Source organism: Chelon labrosus (assembly GCF_963514085.1).
Source record: "Chelon labrosus genome assembly, chromosome: 8".
Lineage (NCBI taxonomy): Eukaryota > Metazoa > Chordata > Actinopteri > Mugiliformes > Mugilidae > Chelon > Chelon labrosus.
In genome coordinates this window covers 14675052-14698600 of record NC_140358.1, presented here as the reverse complement: position 1 = coordinate 14698600, position 23549 = coordinate 14675052, and the positions used below count along the sequence as shown (strand labels likewise).

Below are 23549 nucleotides of genomic sequence, written 5' to 3'. Positions count from 1 at the left end.
TCACTGAGTTCGCTTTTCTGTGCATTCAACAGCACCAAAGAGCCCACGACGACCCAGTGGCGTTGAAATACTCCTTCCATGACGTCATCACTGCCGGTCACGATGCTCCAGTCAAACTACGGGTCCTCCAGAATCGCTGCCTGGTGCCGGGATGGTACGCCATCCACCTGGAGCGCTGGCTCAACTTCTACCACTCCAGCCAGGTATTACTTTCACGCATTGTGGTTTGGCAGCACGCAGTCGGCGAACAAACAACCCAAAGTCTCCTCACGTCGGGGTGTAAAAACAGTCAAGTGTTTGTGGTAAAGGTGAATTGTGTTTTGTATTCCTTGAAGTCAGCGTATTAAATCCACTCGACCTTGAGGGAAGGTAGCTCTCTTTTAAAGACGCTTAAAAATTAAAACTGCAAACTGGCCACAAATTTGTTAGCTTCAGGATCAAGTATGCCGCTTTATTAAACAATGATATCAATAGTAGTCTGTTTGAATTAATAAAGGTATAGTTTAGCAGATCTTTTAATTCAAACTTCAGGTTTTCATTGAGTTATTGTAGTAATAAAAAGCTAAATTAATTGATGAACCGGGAATAGAATTTAAATGGTTGTGATAATGATTGCTTTCCAGGTTTTACATGCACAGCTGGTCCTGTTCTGATGTTTCTATTCTTTCCCAGTTGTTAGTTTTAGATGGACAGATGCTGAAGACAGAGCCTGCCTCAATCATGGATAAAATCCAGAAGTTTCTTGCCCTCACCAACATTATCAACTACCACAAGATCTTAGCGTAAGTGCCCCCCTCTCCCCCCACGGGATATTGTCTTCTGCCACCAAGTTTATAAATGAATTTAGAGGCTGATTTACAGCTTCACTGGTGGCAAATGCAAATGCAGGAATCGGTTTCTCTTCTCGTATAAACCAACAATCTTTTCCACACTTTTCCCTCCATTTGTTTCCTGCCATCACTTCACTGCCACTCTCTGAAAATGGATCAAAACGTATTAAATGGAAATATTTATATACAGTTATTGACAGTCTCCTGCAGTCGCGCATTTATTAAATCGCTCCGCCCTTTAAAAATGCATTTTGTCTCATGGATTTTCCATAAAAAGGTTAATTGGACTTCTAAAAGCACATCAGCTGTTCGTCCTTATTGAAATCAATATGAATGAATATACAAATATTGTTCGGTTTAACAGTTTATCCACTCAAAACAAGATTTCTTCCACTTCCATTTCTAAGTGTGATTATCACACTTCTATAAATTGTATATTGGACTTGTGAAGTGATAACTCATGTTCATACGTAGACCTCCTACAGTTAGTTTTATGGTGGGCTCTCCAGCAGATAAATGTGAAAACAGCCTGAAAGTGTGAAACTGAAAACTCGTAAGACGGTCAATGAAAATATGAAAAATACATATTTATTAGTGGAAGAGGACTGGAAATACATTTTTATTATTAGGCTAAGATAACTGCGGGACATCTAGTAACTTTAGAATGATCTCTGTTGTGTTCAGGTTTGACCCTAAGAAAGGTTTCTGGTGTCAGCTGCTGGAAGGAGGGAAGACAAAGTGTTTGGGAAAGAGTAAAGGACGCAGATACCCAGATATGGACCCTGAGGTATGATCATTTAGTAAAATATCATCTGCAGAATAAATGCACTATATATTTAATCTCCTGAGTTTTTACATCTTGCTTCTTTGCGTCTTTCAGTCTCAAACGTTCCTCAGGGAGTACTATAGGGATCACAACATTGAGCTGTCCAAGCTGCTCTACAGGATGGGTCAGCCACTGCCCAGCTGGCTCCGAGAAGAGCTGGTCCACACCAGGTAGCAGCACCGCGGAGGGAGGAGACCTCAGCTCCACACACTGAACCACTGCTCTTCCCTGCCGGAGGCCCCCGCTGGCCAACAGGCCTGAAATGTTGAAGATCCCAAATAGTTTCGGCAGAGACTGGAAAATGTTGAGATTTGAGGATACCAAACTAGAACTCAAAACTTAACTGTGATCTTCCCAAACAGGGCAACAGTGGACAAACCAAGAACATTGAAGCCCTAATGTCCTGAAGAAGAAACAGGGAAGACTCGGTGACGCACATGAGGGACCTTCAGTGCTTGATAATCACTTCTCTGTTCTACTTCTCATCTTCGACTACTTCCTGGAAATCAAAGCAAGGAATAAAAAGTAGAAGTGAAGCTTGAGCTGTCTTCGGTTCTGGAGAAATGGGTGACAGAGACGGAAACGCTTTCACCTTTGTCTCCGGCGATGAGTTGTGGCGTTCGGAGCAAAAAAATCGAAACGGGCAGCGCAAGTACTGACTGTAACAGATGGCAGCCTGGTTGACGGAGAGGCCCTGGTTGCAAATGCATTTGATATAAGCGTCTGTGTGAGAGGACAGTCTTGACTCAGGCTGCATGTTGTAGCCTTACTTGATAGGCCTTGGTAGAATCTAGTTATCGCATTTACAAGTGCCAGGACAGAATCTTCATTAAACTATTACCACATGGACTTTCGAGGGTTCTTTTTTTTTTTTTTTTTTTTTTTTTTTAAAGTTTTGTTTCTTTTACAAGTTTTTTTTTGTTGTTGTTCTTTTTTGTTTTAACATTTCTAAAACGCGGACTGCAATGTATTATTGTAGAATGTACCAAAACTCAAACATCTTAGTCGTTTTCATATAGGCCGGGTGTACAGTGCTGTTATTTATACAGTTGTTATTTGGCTCAGCCTGCTCTTTAGTCAGCTCCACGACCACTGTACTGGCTAAAGCGAGGGACGGTAAGGACAGGCGTCGAAAGCACAATATTTTAGTGAACATCGGTTCTGAACATACTGGAAAGCACACTAACAAAACGGCTCCTACAACAATCTGTGAAGAAGACCTTAAGCTAGCTACTGTATTAACTGAACACTCTGGTTTGATAGTGTACAGAACAAGGTTGTGCATTACAAAAATCTGTTCTCATTGGATTCCTGTATATTTTGTCTTCTGTTCTTGTTTCATTTCATTTACTGGAGGAGTTTTAAGTTTCAGGTGGGGAGAAAAAAAAAAAGCTGTCTCTGGGTAAAATAAGCTGTAACGTCACCAGGCTTACAGACCGAACGCCCAGAGAGACCATACAGACACGCGGTTGTCGGTCGAGGTGTTACCACTGCAACTAGATGTCAGGCATAGATAACAAAAAGCTGCTCTTACTGCAATAGTTTTGTACAATGTTCTAATATAATAACGACGCACACGTCGGCCCATTATCTCCTGACTTTGTAATGTACATAAACCCTCGGTAGACCTAAATTATTGAATGTGTTTGGGTTTACACTCTGCATCAGCCCGTTCTCATGGTGTGAAATGTCAGTGCTGTTCTGAGGGGAGTCTGGATTCTTTTCATTGTGCGGAGATGTGTCGCTAAGATGGTTTCCTCTCGTGTCCTCTCACTGCCAACTATTGTACAAAGGTACTGAGTCTCTCCATATAAAGTATTAAGTGATAACACATAACAGCAACGATGGTACTAATCTCCTGGACTGTATGATAAAGATTTGTAATTGTTGTCAATAATTTTTACAGTGTAACTAATATTGTCGGTGCTTTTTAATTTGCAAATAAAACACCACTGTATTTTTCACAAGTTGGATCTTTTCTTCTACTCATCTGAGCTTCTGCTTCTATAATACGCTGCCCGGCCAAAAACACTCTAATATTTCCGCCTTTAGCTTTGATTACAGCACGCATTCACTGTGGCATTGTTTCAGTAAGCTTCTGCAATTTGACCAGATTTATTTCCATCCAGAGTTGCATTCATTTTTCACCAAGATCTTGTATTGATGATGGGAGAGTCTGACCACTGCACAAAGCCTTCCCCAGCACATCCCAAAGATTCTCAATGGGGTTAAGGTCTGGACTCTGTGGTGGCCAATCCATGTGTGAAAATGATCTCTCATGCTCCCTGAACCACTCTTTCACAATTTGAGCTCCATGAATCCTGGTATTGTCATCTTGGAATATGCCCGTGAACATCAGGGAAGAAAAAAATCCATTGATGGAATAACCTGGTCATTCAGTATATTCAGGTAGTCAGCTGACCTCATTCTTTGGGCAACATAATGTTGCTGAACCTAGACTTGACCAACTGCAGCAACCCCAGATCATAGCACTGCCCCCACAGGCTTGCACAGTAGACACTAGGCATGATGGGTGCATCACTTCATCTGCCTCTCTTCTTACCCTGATGCCCCCATCACTCTGGGAACAGGGTAAATCTGGACTCATCAGACCACATGACCTTCTTCTATTGCTCCAGAGTCCAATCTTTATGCCCCCTATTAAAGTGAAACCTTTTTTTCCTGGTTAGCGTCACTGATTAGTGATTTTCTTAAGGCTACACAGCTGTTCAGTCCCAGCCACTTGAGTTCCCTTCATATTGCACATGTAGAAATGCTCTTACTTTCACTATTAAACATAGCCCTGAGTTCTACTGCTGTTTTTCTTTGATTTGATTTCACCAAATGTTTAAGTGATCACAGATCACGATCAATCAGGATTTGTTTCTTACTACATTTCTTCCTCGAAGTCAATAGTTCCCCACTATCCTTCCAGTTTTTAATAATGCGCTGGACAGTTCTTAACACAGTTTTAGTAGTTTCATCAATCTCCTTAGATGTTTTCTCTGTTTGATACATACCAATGATTTGACCCTTCTCAAACAGACTAACATCTTTCCCACGACCACAGGATGTGTCTTTCGACATGCCTGTTTAAGAAATGAGAAGCTATTCATTGCATCAGCTGGGGTTAAATAACTTGTTGCCAGCTAAAAGATAACCGCCCATGCAGTAATTATCCAACAGGAGGCTCGTACCTGTTTGCTTAGTTAAATCCAGGTGGCGACTTTTTTTTTTGGCCTGGCAGTGTATTTTTTGTTGTTGTTGTTTCACGGGTCAGTGTAAATTCAAAGCAGGAAGGATAAGGGTAAACGCTTTTTCCTGCAGAGATTTCTGGAAGCCTTCCCGATTATTGCCGTCTGGTTTGAGGGTGGCTGAAGAGCAGACTGGTTTCTCATTTGGTTTCACTTCATGATGAGGTACTTTCGAGAAACAGACAGCTTGAATACTTGCCAGTAAAGTACCAGTCTGTTCAGCAACAAAACAAACGTAACAACTCTTTAAGTCCCTTAGACTGATGAATAGATTAATCTAAACTGGACCTGAAATGTATTGTCGTCCATTTAACTGCACAAAAAAACAAAAACAAAACAACAACAACAAAGAAGCCTCTTCTGTTGTACCAGGAAATAAACCGCTGTCAAACTAAATAAAGATGTCTATTAATCTATTTACTGCAAATCTCAAATGTGAATGGAGGTACCTGTATGAAAAGCATATTTTTGATTTCTTAAATATTTTTTATGGATGTTTAACCAAATCCAAAACAGACAATAAGTGTATGCTAGTGCATTTTAATTTCCTGTCAGGGAAAACACACAAGCAAAGCTGATAAAGAAGCCTCGTCTCTTCTTTCAGTAAATAAACAGTGTAAAGAAAGATGACTGGTGCATAAAGAAATTATCCTAATAGACGTCAAATATTATATGTGCATTCATATATATGCACAAATATTTAGTATTTTTCCTTCTTACCTTCATTTACTTTCTTTATAAAGCAATGGTAAGTTTACTAAGATGTAAAATAACTGTTGAACTATAAAATTAGCAATAATATTATTACTGGAGTATTATCTACATTTAGAAATTCATTTTATGAACAATGCTGGCTTATAAGTAATGAAAACAACAGAAAGTAGAGTATTACAGAAGGAGTTAGGGGAAAAAAACAACAACCAGACAAACTCCTTTCACTGTAGTCTGCCTGTGTGAACAAGTGACGCTGTTAAAATTCGACCAATCAGAGCTCTCTCCGCTCATCCATCCCACAGCGTCTCTCACCTTTCTCTAGAACTTGTTCGGTGCTCCTTCCTCATTTGAGTCACAATTTAGGTGGTTGATCTGCCTGGCTTTCTCCAGTTTGTTGCTTTGAAGAAGACACTGAGAGAAACTTAAAAAAGAAGATGGAGCAGCATGCAGAAGATGTCCCCCAGCGCAGTGGGAGCCTGACAGGCAGTGAACAGGCCCTTCTTGGACCTGCAGCACCAAGAGGGTGAGAGGAGGCTGTAGAATATATTTGTACTAGCAAACGTGTTTTGTTTTGCTGTTATCATTTTGTTTATTTTTTTAATATTTGTTTTAGCCAAATTATAAAAGAGAAATCACAGCAAAACTTAGACTTGAATTTATTTTTATTTTTTTCATCTGAAATTAGTAGCAAACACTCACCAGTAGTTTCCCTCCATTTCATTTGGCAATTAACAATTTAATCTTTTAAATGTATCTATTTATTTTAATTCACATCTCTACTATTGCTAGTGCGACATACAGGGGCTTTCCATCTAAGGAGGAGTCTGCCTAGTAACTAGTGACGCTCTCTTTGGTTTTGTTTAATGACTCAGTACAAATTTTTTTTATCATTGGTCGGTTTTCTACATTTCACGTTTAAAATATTTAAGAGTCATGAGCTTTATACTTTAACTCTCTCTGGAAAGTGTTAAAATATTTGATCGTGGAGGGTCGGTTAGTCATGTTTGGGAATTAAGGGCTTCCTGTTTCTCTGACAACACTGACTAAATGGTTGTTATAGATGGATTTGTCATTAATAATGCTTTCTCTGAATCAGATTTATTTATTAAAGCGTCTGATTAGTCATTGTTTACATACGCACCTATACAAATGCATGCATTGGGTTGAAGTTTCACTTTTGAATTTAACAGAACTGAAATACGTCAGATATAAACATTTTGAGCACGTTTTGAGAGAATATATTTTTTTAACACCTGTATATGTCTAAAGTAAGGTCTTGGTCGTAGCTGAATATCTACTTCCTTGCAACATCCGGGAGGAGTCTGCCTAGCAACTAGTGACACACTCATTCTATTGGCTGAAGCTGGATAATAATTAACTCTTTTTAAGTTTCAGTTTTTCTTGTGTGTTTTTGTTCTTTTTTTAATATAAAACTAATAATAATCATATCCCAATTTTATTTAGATGTGGTGTTGTAAAGAACAAAATACTTTTGTTTTACGTGTTCTTCCACATTCGCTTAAAGACACAGAAACACAATGCTTAAAACTATTTATTACAGAACTAACAGAATTCAAAGGTGGATTGTGGAAGTCACAGAGTAGTTAGTGTGGATACCATTAAGGTTGACAATACCCTCAGCAGCAGCTGTGTCCTGGTTTGTCTCTGATGGAGCTGGCCATGCTCTCCTTACTTATACTGTCCATCTCTTTGCTACAGTTATCTAATAAAGGTTGAAGGAATTAATATTTATTTTAAAAAGGACATGTTAAACCAAACGACAGTAATCAAGGGTGAATGGAAGGAAAAGACAGAGGCTATGTCCACAATCAGTAAAACTATTTACTGATTACTGACCATTTTCCACGTCATCATAAAATGTGTGGGACTGTTGGCAGAAATTTCTGACCATGCCCTTTAAGCTCTTTTGCTGTCCCGGACGGTCGATATAAATCACCCCGCCTTCTGGCTGCACTTTTAGAAATCCCCCATGATCACTCTGATACCATGGAATTTATTCTAAAAGTTTAAACTACATTTTTGGCTGTTCTCAGTTTTGCTATGCATCACGTTGCTCCCACCTTCCACCCCCGCGCACAGACTTCTTATCCCATCTCCTGCTATTTTATCCTCTTAAACATTTTTCCCTTTTTGTCTCCCAGGGGCTCCAACAGCCGCGCCCTGAAGGTGGCCGGCCTGACGACCCTGGCATGCCTTCTGCTGGCCAGCCAGGTCTTCACCGCCTACATGGTGTTTAACCAGAAGCAGCAGATCCACACCCTGCAGAAGAACTCAGAGAGGATGAGCAAGCAGGTGACCCGCACGTCACACGGAGGTAAGAGGGAATTGAAATCTCAAAAGGGCAGAGAGAGCAACGGTCAAATAGGGACGCCTCTTTATCAGCAATAGTCTTCATCAGCGATAGTCTTCATCAGACAGGAGGAAGGAGAAGAGTTGGAGAGGGAAGTGAGAATTCGTTTTACAGAAGTTGATGTGAAAGCTGGTCTGGAAACCGAAGTGTTGTGGTGATATCATTGTTCTAAGGTTTCAAGATGTGACATCTTGATTCTAAAATTGTATTTTTTTTATTTTTTATTTTTTTACTGCATTGTTAACTGATTCGAGACCAAATTCTCGACACACAAATAGCTGCACAAAACAACACATACAGCAGCCCATAAAAACAACCTGCGTTACGTATCAGGTCAGTCCGTCTTTAAATTAAGGTAATAACGCAAATATTGGATTTAGAGACAAATAGCAGCAACCTGTGCAGTTTATATACAGGGAGACTAAACTGAATGCTTTTGATAAGTAGTATTCTATGATCAAATGTGTGTCAGATTAAATAAATGATCAATAGTTGACTTTCAATCTAACTATGTATATATGTGTATCCTTGTATCCATGTCCAACTTATGTTATGTCCTTTCTTATCCTAATTTGTACAGTGTCCTTGGGTACCTTGAAAGGCGCTTTTTCTAAATAAAATTTATTATTATTATTATTATTATTGTAAAGTTAAGCTAGTTAACGTTTCGTTTCCTCGTTTCCTTCGGGTTTTGACCTACTCTCTTTAATTAATTTAAATCTCCATAGTCTGAAGTCAAGAGCACAAACATCAGGTTTTAAATAGTGGTGGTAAATTTAGTGAACAACACAAATAGCAAGAGAGATACTTTTAAGGGCAATAGGAAAAACATCACAAGCACAGTGCTGTTTGAAACGTGCAAAAATATTTCCGATTCGTTATGAGAACACTGTATGGGTAACACTGCTTTCATTTACGTCCAGATTATGTATTTTTATGTTGTTTTGACCAAAATAATACTAAAATACTTCTGTTTGATTTTAACTGTTCAATTGTCTTTCAGCTGTTGCCCCAATGAGGATGGCCATGCCCATGAAGACTCTGCCTCTGCTCATGGACTTCAATCCTGAGGAGGACGCCAAGAAATCCTCAGAGGTAAGTGTGTCTGGGTGTCTCCCACAAACTGTAAGATTTTAAATGAGTAGATGCTCACGTGTGAAACTTGCACCTTCAGTTTCTATATAGATATACTGTCTCACTCCTCTCTTTCCTCTGTAATTGCAGGACACTGCCGTCGTCAGTGTGGAGAAGCAGCTGATGGATCTCATGCAGGTATGTTGCAATCATCATCCTCCTCTGAACCATCCACAGTTCTCACATTGGTACACCGCTGTCGCTATAAACGCGGTAATGTCTTGTGCAGGACTCAGAGCTGCCCCACTTCAATGAGACCTTCATGGCCAACCTGCAGAGCCTGAAGCAGCAGGTCAATGAGAGCGACTGGAAGGTGAAGCCTCACATACACTCTCATGAAAAGTAATATATCTTAAGATAAATCGCACGAGCTTGTCAGTCATGTTTATTTCATGTTTTGCACTCTGCAGAAATTCGAGTCCTGGATGCGTTACTGGCTGATCTTCCAGCTGGCACAGCAGAAGCCTCCAGCCCCACCTACTCAGCAAGGTTACTACAACTTTCTCTTTCTCCCACATTTGTTCCATAGCATCGGATGCAAGTTGCATTTGTGCTATCCTAAGCTACCAGCTGCTGGCCTCAGTGGTGATCCTGGGTTCTGGGGGACCCTGGGCAAAGATATATGTTCAAATTCCATTAACAACCAAATCAAATATACCGAACACAGGCAGTCCAGACTAGCAAAATCTGACATGCGATAGATCGATAGAAGGGAGCCCCTAGAGGCGATTGTGAAGTATTTTCAATCCACTGTAGGGCCTTGATAGGTTTATGGGGTATTATGGTTGTTATTGTAAAGACAAGTCATGGGTCCCCACATGATTGCCTTTCCTCACGGTGTGACCCCGGCTGACCTTAGCTTCAGATTAACTCTTAAACAGGACCAGATATAAACTAGGTGTTAATCTTTACATTTACATGAATTTGTTTCTTTTTTCTCCTCTGACACCTGCCAAATTATGCCGTGCAGTCAGCATTATTTAATAGCCTTTTAACGCCCCAATGTTCTCGCCTCTTCCCGTCGGTTAGCCCCTTTGATCAAGACCAAGTGCCAGATGGAGGCAGCCCCTGGAGGCAGCAAGATCGGCTCATACAAGCCCCAGTGCGATGAGCAGGGCCGCTACAAGCCCATGCAGTGCTGGCACGCCACCGGCTTCTGTTGGTGCGTGGACGAGAGCGGCAACCCCATCGAGGGCACCAGCATTCGCGGCCGCCCCGACTGCCACAGAGGTAGGGGGCGCAGATTCAGAAACCTTCTATGCGAGGACGTTATGGATGATGGCTGATTGCGTTTTTATTTATTTGTTTGTTCTTAATTTTAGCATCACCCACTTTCCGCCGCATGATGGTCCCACCCATGCTCATGCAGAAGACCTTCAACCCAGAGGAGGGTGAGTGCGTTGGGTTAATTCTTTAACCTGACTTGTGCTTAGATCTAAATGATTCGTTTAAAGCTTTTCACACATCGTCACTTGTTGTGTTTCTCTTTTTTTCCAGATCACTGAATCAAACGCAGCAAGGCGTGACACAAGGTGTCTCTTTTCATCCAGCAATCAAGAGCAAACATGACAAATTGGTTATAATAAACGTATTGCTTACCGTCACATTATGACAGTTTTGATTCTTGGTGAGCTTATCTTCCACATAATGCCTTGATTTTAATCATTTTGCTACTTAGCTGCTTGAAATCAAATAAATAGAGGCCTGTTACATGTTAGCGCTTTTAATCTTTTTAATTTTTGTCCTTTGTGGGAAATTTATTGTGGGGTGTGTTCATATAATCTACATTAAAGTATGTGAGTGTTAAATGTGTTTGTTGTAAAAGAAAGATTAAAGGGTCAGTTCACCCCAATCACACAAAAAAAGAGGAAGTAGTTCCAGCCTCACTTGCCGGGCTTTGTGGAAATGGAAGATTGTTTCATGGCGAGTGCAGCGTTGGGAATGTTCATTTAAAAAATACACAACCAGTCATAAACAGCTTTTTCCAGAAATGGTGTCCCCACTCTGATAATCCACAGCACTTAAAAAGTAGTTCAGAGTGAAAAACTGGTCACAGTGAGGTCTGTGGATTGTTCAGAGTGGAGGGGACACCGTTTCTGGAAAGAGGTGGGGCTGTTTGATTTTTTTAAATGTCTTCAGTGTCAGGAGGACCACAAATGAACATCTGCTTGGGCGTGAGAGCTGAGAGGATTATTTTTTTTTAATGTAATTTGGGTGAACCTACCCTTTAAAGAATGTAAACATGTGAGAAAGGGACTCTGACCTGAAGGAGTTTGTGTTAAGAAGGTTAAATAAAGTTCTCCTAACAACACAGTTTGCACTCTTTGCATACGCCACGCTGTGTGGATTTACTGTTAAAGCTGTAGTCATAACAAGGCCTGAATAAACTTTAACCTGATTCGCTGCAGTGAGATGGTTCATTTATGGATTATGTGGTATCGTTACCTAGTTTTCAGAGAAGCGTACAAGACTCATTCAGTTTTTTTCACTCAAAGTCGCTCGGTTCATTCTTTGGAGCTTTAATTCTCATTCACTTCTTCCTGCTCGTACAAGAGAGACACATTTTTAGCATCAGATAACAGCATCCTGCTTCCTGTTTGCTGTTCCTTGTAGAGATAATGTGCGAAAGACTCGACTGATGTGACGATTTGGAGGGGGGGGGGTTCCATCACTCGTGGAGGAAATGTGTGAAACAGAACAACAAGTGACAGAGGTGTGGATGATGTTGATTTGGGGAAAACACTAATGGCAGAAAATCCTTTTGAGAATCATTCGTTTATTGAACAAGTGTTAAAGTGGCTGGTGGTTAAAAACTGGACGTTTTCTGAAGATGTTTCGCCACTCATCCAACTGGATGATCACATATAAGCCATCACTAACAACATTAAGATTTCTCATCTTCACAGAGGGAATAAAAGTCTATTGACAGCTTATTAAGCATTTATTCATGGATTCATTTATTGTAAACATTTATAACTGCAACAGGATTTTCTCAGTCTGAAAATTGGTTCATTTTTAATGGTTTATAGCTGATCTGTGATTAAAATGGAAACCAATAAATGAATCAGCTTCTAACGAATTTAATATGTTTTTATATTACAACAACGTCACAATGACCTAAAAAGAATTAAATGTGTGTGAATCATCTGTCAACTGCATGTTACATGTCCTAAAATGATACCAACTGGATGTTATTTCTTAATGAACAACCTAGATGTGACCTCTCGGCTTATAGTTGTAACTCTACGCTGATCACTTAGACCAGAGAAAGTATTCAGCCTCATTAATGATTCATCCCACTGAAAGGAAATCCAGGTGAGACAGCGGCAGAGCTGTTTCGCATACGCACATGATGGCCACTGTAAACATGAAAGCACCTGTAAGTATATTTTCGGCTGCACGGTGTATGGGTGTTTTGTTTTTTTTACACTAGTGAATGTGTATAATGGCAGAATACTGGAAAAGATAATGAAGTCTTGGTTCGTTTGAGTCTTTGATCTCCAACTTTCAACAGACAGGTGAGGGATCTGGAGCACTAAGAGTGGGAGTGTTACTTACTACAAACCCAGGTAAAGCAAAAACAAATAACTGTAAATGTGTCATGCTCTTACAGGGGAGTTGCTCAAGTTTTGTTTTTTATTATTATTTAAATACACAGAGTGTAAAGACAGTGTGGTTATTTGTAAGGAAGGACGTGGCGTTGACTACAAATCAGCAAAGGATGAGGTAAAAGACTAAATTAGTTTACAGCAGTTACAAATCTCTCTGTCCTCTAAAGCGCTACTTAAATGTGTTTTATTATCCAATCAGGATGCAAAGTCCTTCTCATTTGACCAAGTTGTGACTGCTGATAACATACAGGTAAAGAGCTTCCGACGCCTGCATGAGCTACGCCAAACCTTATATTTACCGGAAAATGTTGTGATGAGCTAAACGTCTGAATATAAATCTGCAGAGTCTGCACTCTGAGCTCCTGCAGCCTCTCACTGAGTCCATATCCAGTGGGTATAATGCAGCACTGGTGCTATGTGGCGCCTCCACAGAGGTGATGACAGCTCTGACTGACTGCAGGATCATCAAACAGGTCGAGCCCCAAACCAGACTACACGTAATAGTGGCAGATTTGATGTTTTTGCATTATTAATCTTTTTCTTGACTCTTTTTTCAGGTCTTGGCAAATCTGTTTAGTTGCATAGCGTCACAAGGGAAAGAAGAGTCATTCATTTCTGCCTCATTTCTTCAGGTTTGTCCATTTAATAACATATGTGCATTATAGACATAATGCAATATATGGATGATGCCTAGTGTTGTTTAATGTCAGTTTTATCCAGATGGCGGTGCAGTGGACCTGCTGAGCCTCAACAAACAGACTCTTCAACCTGTAACACATCCAGTCCTCGGAAGGTGTGTCACAATGAAATATTATTTATGTGACAGTTAAAACTCATGTGTACCTTTAAGGGAATGTCAAAAATCGTCTTTTTTGTTTTTCTCAGTCTTGTAGGAGGTCTTTGTGAGGTGTGTGTGTGCTCAGCGGACGAAGCCTACACTCTGTATGAAACATGCAGGGAAACTCTAAAGACGAATGCAGGGCTCATTTCCAGCCGGTAGGCAAAAAAAAGAAAACAACAAAAAAACCTCTGGTCATGTAATCCATTAACTGAATTACTTTCAATGGATTAATTACAGTAGTTAATCTCAATAAATTAGAGTGTATTACTGTCGGATTGTCGCTTTTACTGATTGTTCTGCCTGATGTCAGTCAGCTCTGCCTTTCTTGAAATTTCTGTATGGATGAACTTGTTACCTGCTCACGGTGTGCGTTTCTCTCAGATGCAGCTCCCTGTTTTCAGTGGCCGTTGAGTGGAAACTTCATCCAGAGGAGGTGGAGTCAGATGTCTGCCGCAGCAGATTGCAGCTGTTCAGCCTGGCAGGAGGAGCCAGCAGGACTGACCTCAGAGGGTCAGTGAGATATAGTGAGCTATCTATTACACGGGCCGGAGGAGCTAATAATGAAGTGACCGACTAACTTCCAAAGCATTATTCTGATTGTGGTCATCCATCAGTCACATCGTTTTATCTAGAGAATGGAAAAGAGAAGTGAGACCCATTACCCATTAGTTAAGAGATAAGAGAGATGCAGAAGGAACCAAAAAAAAAAATAATGAACGGGCCGTATCTGTGGGCCAGTAATGTGACATTAATGTTATTTCTGACAGTCAGCTCCCGTGGAAGAGAGTATTATGGAAATACAGAATAACTACAGTGTTAACTTTAAGCTCAGACCTTGTTTCTCTTCACAAGGAAACATCCCTTTAAGGACTGCAGAGTGACAATATTAACGTTATTCCAAAAGGGAAGCCAGACTCAGAGAAAAATAATGTGGATTCTTCGGAGGAGGTGTGCCTTTTGAAATGCTGTCAGTAGCAGTGGCAGCGGCAGCGGCAGCAAGCAGCGGCAAGGCTTTTTAGTAAGAGGTGTGTGCAGGCGTGTGGGGAAGTAATGAGCAGAGCAGCTTATACGAGTATGATTAAAGGGCGTACTGTATATGTTATAGGATGGATATGTGTGGCGTTGAAGGGGTGTGCCATGTGAAGGCAGCAGCCTGCTGGCTTCACCTCATTAATAACAACCATCATTTTCTTGCCGTGAAAACATTATTTGCTTCCAATAAAGTTGTGATTTAAAGATCTTCCGCCATGACTTTTGTTTATGTTTTCCAGTGTCAGCCCACTGGTGAAGGTTCTGGACCAAATCCCGAATTCTACCGCCACGATCAACGTCAACCTCCTCCCTTTCCTCCTTAATGATGCCTTAACAGGAAACAGCAGGACAGTCCTCATCTACTGCATCAACCCTCAAGGCAAGAGGTTCTCTGAGCCAAATGCGTCACATGTTTATCTTAGAAACTGGTGTTGAGCTGATGTGAAACAGATTTCTGGTTACCTGACTACAGGTCTTCTAGATGACGAGACGCCTTGCGCCTTAGATTTGGCCCAGAGAGTGAGGCGTTTGGTAACTCAAGCAAGCGCTGGTCGCTGGAGTCCAAGAACAACTGAGCGAGAGATTCGTGATAACATTGCAGATCTAAGAAGAGTGATAATGTCACAGGGGGAAAGTGAAGTTCACATTTACAGGCTTGCTGAGCTGACTCAAACTCTGCAGGTAATTGACACAATGAGACTAATACTGAATAATGCTTTCACGGCACACGTCACTTTGGGTCTATTTGAGTTTGTAGCTGAGAGTGCTTTCTGTGATCGCTACGACAGGTTGTGAAAAATCAGTCATGGGAGAAGAGGAGGGAAGAGTCAGACAAGATAAAGGTCTCAGTCTTATTTATTTACCTTAATTTGCAAGCTTAGCGTAAAAAAAAATATTGTTACATTTGTGTGAACAGATGACTTCCATGTTTTACATTTATTCTGCAGAAAAACAAGCCACTGAGTAGCAATCAGCAGTTTTCTGGAGATCATCACACTGAGCACATGGAGAGCACAGAAGCAGTGAAATACCTACAGGAGCAGCTGAGACGGGAGATGGAAGAACACATCAGAGGTAGCCTGCTGCGAAAATCTCAAAGAAATCTCACTTTATGTGCGTAGGACCAGTCATGAGCACCATATTCTGTGTGTTTCTTACATTCACAGAAGGTAAAGGGAATGTAGAAAAAGTCCAGGAGAGGGTGGCAAGAATCCAGCAGCTGAAGGAAGCTCTCAGAGAGGAGACGCTGAAGAGTGGGGCCGTTGGGGGGAAATCTCCGCCCTGTCAACAAGTAACGCACGTTTTAAACTCTCTGTACTGTACAGTATTCAGATGCCTTCACGTTGAATACTATATGTTTCTTGCAAATGATGCAGATTTAATTTGAATGGGTAAAATTGCTTCTTCTTTTTTTAATCTCCCATCATACTAAATTGCTGTAATATATACATAAGTAATATTAATTAGAGATTAAAAACTTAAGTTTCCCCTTCATTCAAGAATCCAGACTCTTCCACAGTCTCAGATTGTTCCCAAGGGTATCTCTGCATGTGTCTGGAAAGACACTCTCACAGTTGCCCCTGCTGAGAAGTCACCCTTTAACATGATGCTGTCACCACCATGCTTTACCCTGGGGATGATGGTGTTAGCAGGTGCTGAGCAGCACTGAAATTTCTGAAATTTCTCCTTCATTCAAAAATCCAGACTCTTCCACAGTCTCCGATTTTTCCCAAGGACATATCTGCATTTGTCTGGAAAAACACTCTCACGGTCCCTCTTGCTGAGAAGTCACCCTTTAACATGATGCTGCCACCACCACCATGCTTTAGGGATGATAGAGAGCAACACTGAATGATGAAGTGCAGTTGGGATGGTAGTCCTTCCCAAAGGGCAGCCACATAAGAAATAGCCCTGACACGTCTAAATTTCCATTATTGAGATCACTGTGCTCAAATCTTTAGAGAGTTTATACACACTTGCCCTGGAGCTACAGTGAGTTTTTTAGACTTGGTTTGTTTTTGGTCCTCACATATAAAGTCAATCAATAATGTGTAGAAAAGGTGAAAGGGTTGGAGAGTTTTCTGAAATCACTCTGTAATTATGGTCATGAACGTTTGGTAAATGTGTTCACAAGTCTGTGTCGATTTTTTCTGAAATCAATTTATCTGTACCAGAGTTTTCAACCCACGCTAAGATGTTGATTTTGCCAATTTAATGATTAGTCTCAGCTGGAATACAGCAAAGCAGAGGAGCGGAGGAGGCTACTTAAGGAGGACCATGTGAGATTAATTCGGGAGGAGGTGGAGAAAATGGAGAGAGAATTGGCACAGGAACAGCTACCGGTGAGATAATGAGATACGCCACTGTTCAACATTACTCCGTTCGTGATCTATCTTAGCCGAGTGCTGATGCTGAGTCAGTTTAAATTCACGCGAGGCTGGATTCACGGTGGGCAGTGGGAAGACTGCATTTGCAACTTAATCCTGTTATCACCCTACATTTTTCACGGTTCGGATCCGTTCCCCCGTCAGACAGAAGGCCCTCAGAGGGAGCTGCTGGTGCTGACCAGAGAGAGGCAGGTCCTGGTGCTGCAGATAGAGGCCCTGCGTGCCGAGGCCCAGCAGGCTGAGAGAGACCTCCAGGATCAGTATCACAGGCACCAAGCAGAGCTGCACTGTCTGCGGGAGGAGAGCCTGCAGGTGAGAGCTAGTGTGCTTAGCAAAGAAACTTGCGTTAGATGTCACCTATACATTTTATTACTAATAATTATTTTTACTGTCTTACCAATAGATGCAAGAGCCATTTAGTAAATATATGTCTGAATTACCTGTGGTGTTAAAAACTGTTTATAACGTACATTTTTGGTTTCAAGTAACAAAATGGTATCAGGATATTTCCTACTGAAGTTGCGCCTCAGTTTCTGATAGAACAAGCTAAATGCACTCATAAAATACAACATGTAGAAAGTTATTTCACTAAGTAACCGTCCCTTTCTTCATAACTGGCTGCTTGATAAAAGCTTACATGAAGTGTCTTTCAGCAGATGTCCATCCTGCATCGCCCCTATGTTTTTGTTGTCGTTTTATGGCTCTGCAGGTGTTCAGAGTGTTTCGTCAGGTGAGTGAGGAGCAGAGAAAAATCTCGGAGAGCAGATACAGGAGCGTGCTGCTGGAAGCTGTGCAGGATGCTATCTACTTGTCCGCCCAGAACCAGCAACTGCAGGCTGACAACAAACAACTCCGTAAAGGTTAATATATGCCTCTTAACCTCTACTAGACAGGTGGGTTGCATTAAAGATAAGAAACTAAACTCTTTTTTTTTCTTCTTTACAGCGCTGGGAGAGATAAAAGATACTCTAGCAGTGCGAGGTGATCCCACGGCTGACCTGATATCCCAGCAGCAATGAATATATGATTAGAATGTGTTTGTGAATCAAAGTACGTATAAACAATGAATAAATGAATAAACTTACTTTTTGACCATTTATTGGTTGTATAACACTTTGTCTCTGGCTTTGTTCTGGCAGAGAATGTGATACAAAAAAAGTAGCAGCACTTTTTCAGAAGAAATGTTCGATTTAAGATACAATATTCACTTATGAAATATATTTACTGCAACAGTGTAACATAGTAACTTTAAATTAACTTATAAGATTCACTCTGTCAAAGTAGGCATCGGCTATATTATCGTTTGTGACTAATGGTAAAATGGTTACAAGTCAAACACATGTGTTGGAATCTGAGTGAAAAAGTCCAAGGCAGATGGAAAGAAGGCAGAAAATAAACCAAACCCGAAGGCCGACTGTACTGAGGGCTCTTTGAGGGTTAAACTGGCCTCGTGGTTCCTTTGATTAAGACTCTACTATCTGTAATAAAGGTAAGCTGCCAGTCCAATCATTGTAACAGGTAGGGGGAAAAAAGGAGTGAGCTGCAAACCTAAGATGGCCCAAGACAACAGAGCATTAACCAGCATGGAAGAGGAAATGACAAACAGTCTAGTGATCCCGCTGCCATGCTTGAGAACCACGGACATCAGGAGTCCATTAGCCGCCTGTCCTGCTATGATGACCCACACCACCCACGAGTAGCCCTCCAGGAAGCTCTTGTCGCTTGTTGCGGAAGAGAAGGAGGACAACCCATTGATAGCCACTCCAAACATGTAGAGGTAGATATTCTGCAGGCTGAGGGGCAGCTTCTGGCTCTTCAGCACCCTCTCTGTGTAAACTGCCGCCAGCCCTGAAAGAGAGCAGTACACCAGCACAAGGAAAAGCCCCCAAGCTGTGATGTGAACCCTGGGGTCTCCCTCAGATTCACCTCTCTCGGGGGCCTCTAGATCCAGGCTGCTGTAGCTGTGGAACAACCCTGCGACCATGAGGAGCCCCAAGGCAAACCACTGAGCGGGCCGGAGCCTTTTGCCCAAACAGAGGGAGTACAGCAGGGCAGTGGAGGCAATTTTAAGATTAGAGAGTACTTGGTACGAGCTGGGATCCATGTAGGCCTGCATAATAACAACCAGGTTATTGTTGAGGGCGTAGAGTATAGCGGGGACAGCGTAGGGGGCCACTAGGACTAGTCGCGGAGGAGCATGTAAGGCTGATGTACCCGCAGTTAGAACAAGCGTCGCCAGAGATATGAGGAGTTTAGCTAATTCAATCATTACAACACACGAGGAGGAGCTGAAAGGGACTTGACCTTCTACTTTGGTGAGAGTGATAAGTGGTGCGTGAGAGCCATAGATGAGGACCATCAGCCCCAAGAGGACACCCCACTTAACCCTTTTCACCCACTGCCTCTTAATCCTCGATGGGGAACCAGGCCCCACATTCTGGATCACAATCATCCCTGATGATTTGCAACTAACACTTTAAATATCTAGAAAATCTCAATGCTCACTACAGTGCAAAATAATTAATTTAAGCTATTTTGAAACAATAAGCAATTTCAAGCATTTAAATATTCATTAAAACACTTAATGGTGTATATACAGACATACTATTCTCTGTTTTAAGCTGAAAAATAAACGAAAATATCTGGAAATAGTGTCTATTTTAAACAGGATAGGTTCAAAATCTTGTGGTGATAAATCGCTGCTCCAGGCAACAGAACTGAGACAGGTTATGAAATGTGAAGGACCAAACCTTAATACCTTGTAGGCACAAACTCTTACATGTCTGATATGAACACTGCACAGATAAAAGCGGAAAATGAAACAGCGGTATCCTTAACCAGAAAAAAAACATAAAACAAACAAACAAAAAAGGTCTTTTTCACCGAGTTCACAGTAAATTCCAGTTAAATGAAAACATCCGTGATCCCGTCTACGGAGGAAATCTTGAATTCCGACCTGTCACGAGAGACAGCAGCTGCACGAGTGTTTCTTCTTGTGACGGTCAGCCCAGATTACTTTGGTCCTTTTTTGAAGCTGTTCATTAACTCTTTAACGGTCCTTTCAACGTTGGGCACCTGATAGTTCTGTGCCGCGTATATGCCAGAGAGTGTTCCCAGCAGCACGCCCGCGATGGCAGAGGACCGGAGCTTGGCCACCACATAGCCGGCCAAAAAGCCCTTCAGAAACGGAGAGCCCAACACAGAGCTTCCCTACAAGAGCAGAAACTACAATAAGTCAACTAGGAGACAGCAGGATTTTTAGCGCAGTCCAATTATCTTGCCTGAGGAGACATGTAATATCATTTAAATAATAAAAACATGTGTGAATGAGGGGGCTCTGTTTCCCTATTTACCTGTGTAACAGGGGTTATGCTTCTTATTAAATTGTACAAAATGTATTTTTTTTTTGGTTGTTTGTTTAACATACCTGATAATTGTGAGCTACTTCCCCTCGGGCGGAACCTCAGTTAGCCTGTGTTCCTTTTTCGGGGAACCCCATATTTCTATAAAGGCCCTTGTACCGCCAAAACTCTCCCTCTTGTCTTTGGTTTCTGTGAGAGAGGTGATCAGTTTCCTTCTTTCCATATGTTTTATGCTTTACTGGGCCTCGTTTCATGGGTTAATGTTAATATATCTATCTGTGTTATGTCTACATTTTAGGGGCTTGCTTGAGGGAGATCGAGCTGATCATCCATTTGTTTTTATTTCATCTTTGTTATCAGAGAATAAAGACCATTGAAAGGACATCAATACGTCTCCCTCCTTCACAAAAATAATAAAACATAAAAAAAGAAAAACACAACGCAAGATCACACCGGTTACACATGCATTCCAGTGCGGATTATATACTGTATTTTACAAATACAATATGTATTTTAAACAACTGAACATTGCTGTATTGAGTTAGTTAACTAGATCAAATTTAAATGGATAGTTAGGTTTCTTTACCTGTCCATAATCACTGTATTACCTATAGTAGACAGTGATCAGAACATCTCCAATTTACAATCTATGTGTACAAATACACCATACAACCCCACTTTAAAACATCTGTAATAACTTACCTGGGGGATTCCTGCAGAGACCTCGTTCTCTACTCGCCTCTGAATCTCCTCCAGCTGACTTTTGAGCTGCGTTAGATCTTTCAGCTGTTTCAGAGGATCCTAAAATAAGAGCATTTCGACAAAACTATGAATTAGCAAAACAGTATCATCCTGAATGTAACTATGACACGGCTGACTTTGCTGTTAAAACCTAATAAACGCACTGACAGCATTCCCCTGAGGAGCATTTCTAGTTAGTTAATCAAATACCTACAATGTTCCCTCGAACTTTTCTGCTTAGCTGCTAGCACCTGAACTGAGCCAGCTCACGGGCCGATCGGCTCTGTTTATTTAGTGAACTTCGCCACAGTAAATCAGTTTTAACATGACAGACCTAAGCGCTGCCAAACGTCAGACGAGACACGTGAAACTAATAAAATTCAACACACACCGCATTCACTCACTAACCTTGTCATCCGCCATTTTTGCTCAGTGGGTTGCTCGGCATTCGACTCATACGCCTGACAATACTAGCTTCGTCAGCTCGATTAGTACGGCCTGAAAAGTTGCTGTTCGCTGTGTCTTGTAGGAATTAGATAGATAGATAGATAGATAGACGACTTTATTGATCCCTTTGGGAGGTTCCCGCAGGGAAATTGACATCTCCATCGCAACCAGCACTTTCAGACATACATGTAGGAGACAGTATAAAAAGCCCAGAATACCAATACACCCAGTGAAGAATAATAAAAATAGTAATACAAAAATAAATATTGACTGTACATGGTTGTTGCATAAATAGAGAAATAAATATTGTGACTGTACATGACTGTACATACACTGTTATTGCACTTTACTTTACTATTGCAGATTAGTTAAAAAAGTCATTCAGGCCCTTTCCTTTTTGTCCTCCTCCCCCCAAGTGAGTGGTGGTTGTACAGTCTGATGGCACGGGGGACAAAAGAGTTCCTCAGTCTATTTGTCCTGCACCTTGGGAGGAGCAGCCTCTCGCTGAAGGTGCTTCTCTGGTTACTGATGGTCGTGTGCAGAGGGTGGCTGGCATTGTCCAGGATACTTGTTAGTTTTTTAATTACACGGCCCCGCTGGTAGTTAAAAGCCAATGGTTTTAGCGTGGAGGCAGCTCATGGAGAGGGCTCAGGGAATGCTTGTCTTCCTGTTTGCATACCCATTATCTTTTACTGTAAGTCATTACCGATGACAGCAGTGTAGTGTGTTGTTTTCTATTAGAGGTCTTGTGTCCGAGTCAGTCCCCTTGTCGGGATGTGTTCCCCGTTGCCCCGCCCCCTGATAACAGCGCATTGGACGTCAGAGGTTGTATATAATAATAATAATAATAATAATAATAATGAAAATAACATTGAATTAACTAAAAATACTAATATATTATAATGTAAATGAATACTGTGCTTTAGTAAGCTTTGATTTCAAGCAAAATGTGGCCTGTTGTTTTAGATCTAGGTCTTTTTTGTTTTATCTATTCCTAAATTTTATGAACCCGCTCTATTGGTTCCTGTGAAGTCTGTTCTTCATGGTAGTCTTGGATAATGATGTTTCTATCATGTCTGTCTTCCCCCGGCTCTGTGTTCTTTACTTCCAGATGTGGAGTTGAGCAATCTACAGCCGTAGATTACAGTTTTGAGAATGACACAGATGTTAATTTTCCCAAAGTCTGCTGCCTCATTTTTTTATGATGCCAATTTGCATACTCCACAATGTTATGAAGAGAGATCAGATGAACTGCAATTCATTGCAAAGGCCCTCTTTGCCATGAAAATGAACTTAACCAAAACATCCTCCAAGAGCAACTTCTCCCAACCATCCAAGAACAGATTGGTGACAAACAGTGCCTTTTCCAGCATGATGGAGCAACTTGCTGTAAGGCAAAAGTAATAACCAAGTGGCTCGGGGAACAAAACATCGAAATTTAGGGTCCAGGAAACTCCCCAGACCTTAATCCCTTTGAGAACTTGTGGTCAATCCTCATGAGGCCCGTGGACAAACAAAAACCTACAAATTCTGACAAACTCCAAGCATTGATTATGCAAGAATGGGCTGCCATCAGTCAGGATGTGGCTCACAAGTTAATTGACAACATGCCAGGCGAATTGCGGAGGTCTTGAAAAAGAAGGGTCAGCACTGCAAATATTGACTCTTTGCATAAACTTAATGTAACTGTCAATAAAAACCTTTGACAATGAAGCACTTGTAATTATACGTCAGTATACCATAGTAACATCTGACAAAGAAGATCTAAAAACACTGAAGCAGCAGACTTAGTGAAAACCAATACTTGTGTCATTCTCAAAACCTTTGGAATTATATTACGTCTGACCTTCTTAATGAACTGGCAGCTGAAGGTGACGTATTGGCAAGTTCTGTGAGTAATCATCAAAGAGGCGATGCTAGTTTCTACGTCTCACTGATGACAGCATGCAAGTTTCTACTTTCCTTGACCTGCACACTAGAGGCCAAGGTTTTTATTTTG

At 41.2% G+C, this 23549-nt stretch overlaps 4 protein-coding genes across 4 annotated transcripts in view; 2 read left to right on the top strand and 2 right to left on the bottom strand.

The window, feature by feature from the left end:
• Positions 1-3818, top strand: part of LOC311491696 (bifunctional heparan sulfate N-deacetylase/N-sulfotransferase 1-like) — a 45010-nt gene extending 41192 nt beyond the window's left edge. The window contains exons 12-15 of the mRNA XM_084549697.1: positions 33-203; positions 673-782; positions 1515-1617; positions 1711-3818. Of these exons, the coding sequence (XP_084405823.1) occupies positions 33-203; positions 673-782; positions 1515-1617; positions 1711-1830 (504 nt within the window). The 3' untranslated portion in view covers positions 1831-3818. The remainder of the gene's footprint in view (positions 1-32; positions 204-672; positions 783-1514; positions 1618-1710) is intronic.
• A 2136-nt stretch (positions 3819-5954) lies between these two features.
• Positions 5955-11527, top strand: cd74a (CD74 molecule, major histocompatibility complex, class II invariant chain a). The gene is made up of 9 exons (XM_084549698.1): positions 5955-6147; positions 7787-7959; positions 8999-9090; positions 9220-9267; positions 9359-9442; positions 9540-9618; positions 10159-10359; positions 10452-10520; positions 10627-11527. The coding sequence occupies exons 1-9, from the start codon at positions 6059-6061 to the stop codon at positions 10632-10634; spliced, it is 843 nt and encodes a 280-aa protein (XP_084405824.1). The 5' UTR covers positions 5955-6058; the 3' UTR covers positions 10635-11527.
• Positions 11528-17699: 6172 nt separating this feature from the next.
• LOC311492140 (putative UDP-sugar transporter protein SLC35A4) lies at positions 17700-19471 on the bottom strand. Its single transcript, XM_084550319.1, has one exon. The coding sequence runs from the start codon at positions 19450-19452 to the stop codon at positions 18475-18477; it is 978 nt and encodes a 325-aa protein (XP_084406445.1). The 5' UTR covers positions 19453-19471; the 3' UTR covers positions 17700-18474.
• Positions 19472-20012: 541 nt separating this feature from the next.
• On the bottom strand, positions 20013-21569 carry LOC311492141 (SLC35A4 upstream microprotein-like; the record flags this gene model as incomplete). The annotated part of the gene is made up of 3 exons (XM_084550320.1): positions 21512-21569; positions 21065-21163; positions 20013-20210 (listed from the first exon to the last, which is right to left on the bottom strand). Exons 1-3 carry the CDS (start codon positions 21524-21526, stop codon positions 20013-20015), a joined length of 312 nt encoding a protein of 103 aa, XP_084406446.1. The 5' UTR covers positions 21527-21569.
• Positions 21570-23549: the final 1980 nt, after the last annotated feature.

Bases quoted from the DNA above. Each gene is read 5' to 3' on its own strand.
- cd74a (XM_084549698.1), top strand. From the start codon at position 6,059: ATGGAGCAGCATGCAGAAGATGTCCCCCAGCGCAGTGGGAGCCTGACA. The intron at 9,268-9,358 runs GTATGTTGCAAT...TGTCTTGTGCAG, and splicing joins AGCTGATGGATCTCATGCAG to GACTCAGAGCTGCCCCACTT. The intron at 10,360-10,451 runs GTAGGGGGCGCA...TCTTAATTTTAG, and splicing joins CCGCCCCGACTGCCACAGAG to CATCACCCACTTTCCGCCGC.
- LOC311492140 (XM_084550319.1), bottom strand. From the start codon at position 19,452: ATGATTGTGATCCAGAATGTGGGGCCTGGTTCCCCATCGAGGATTAAG.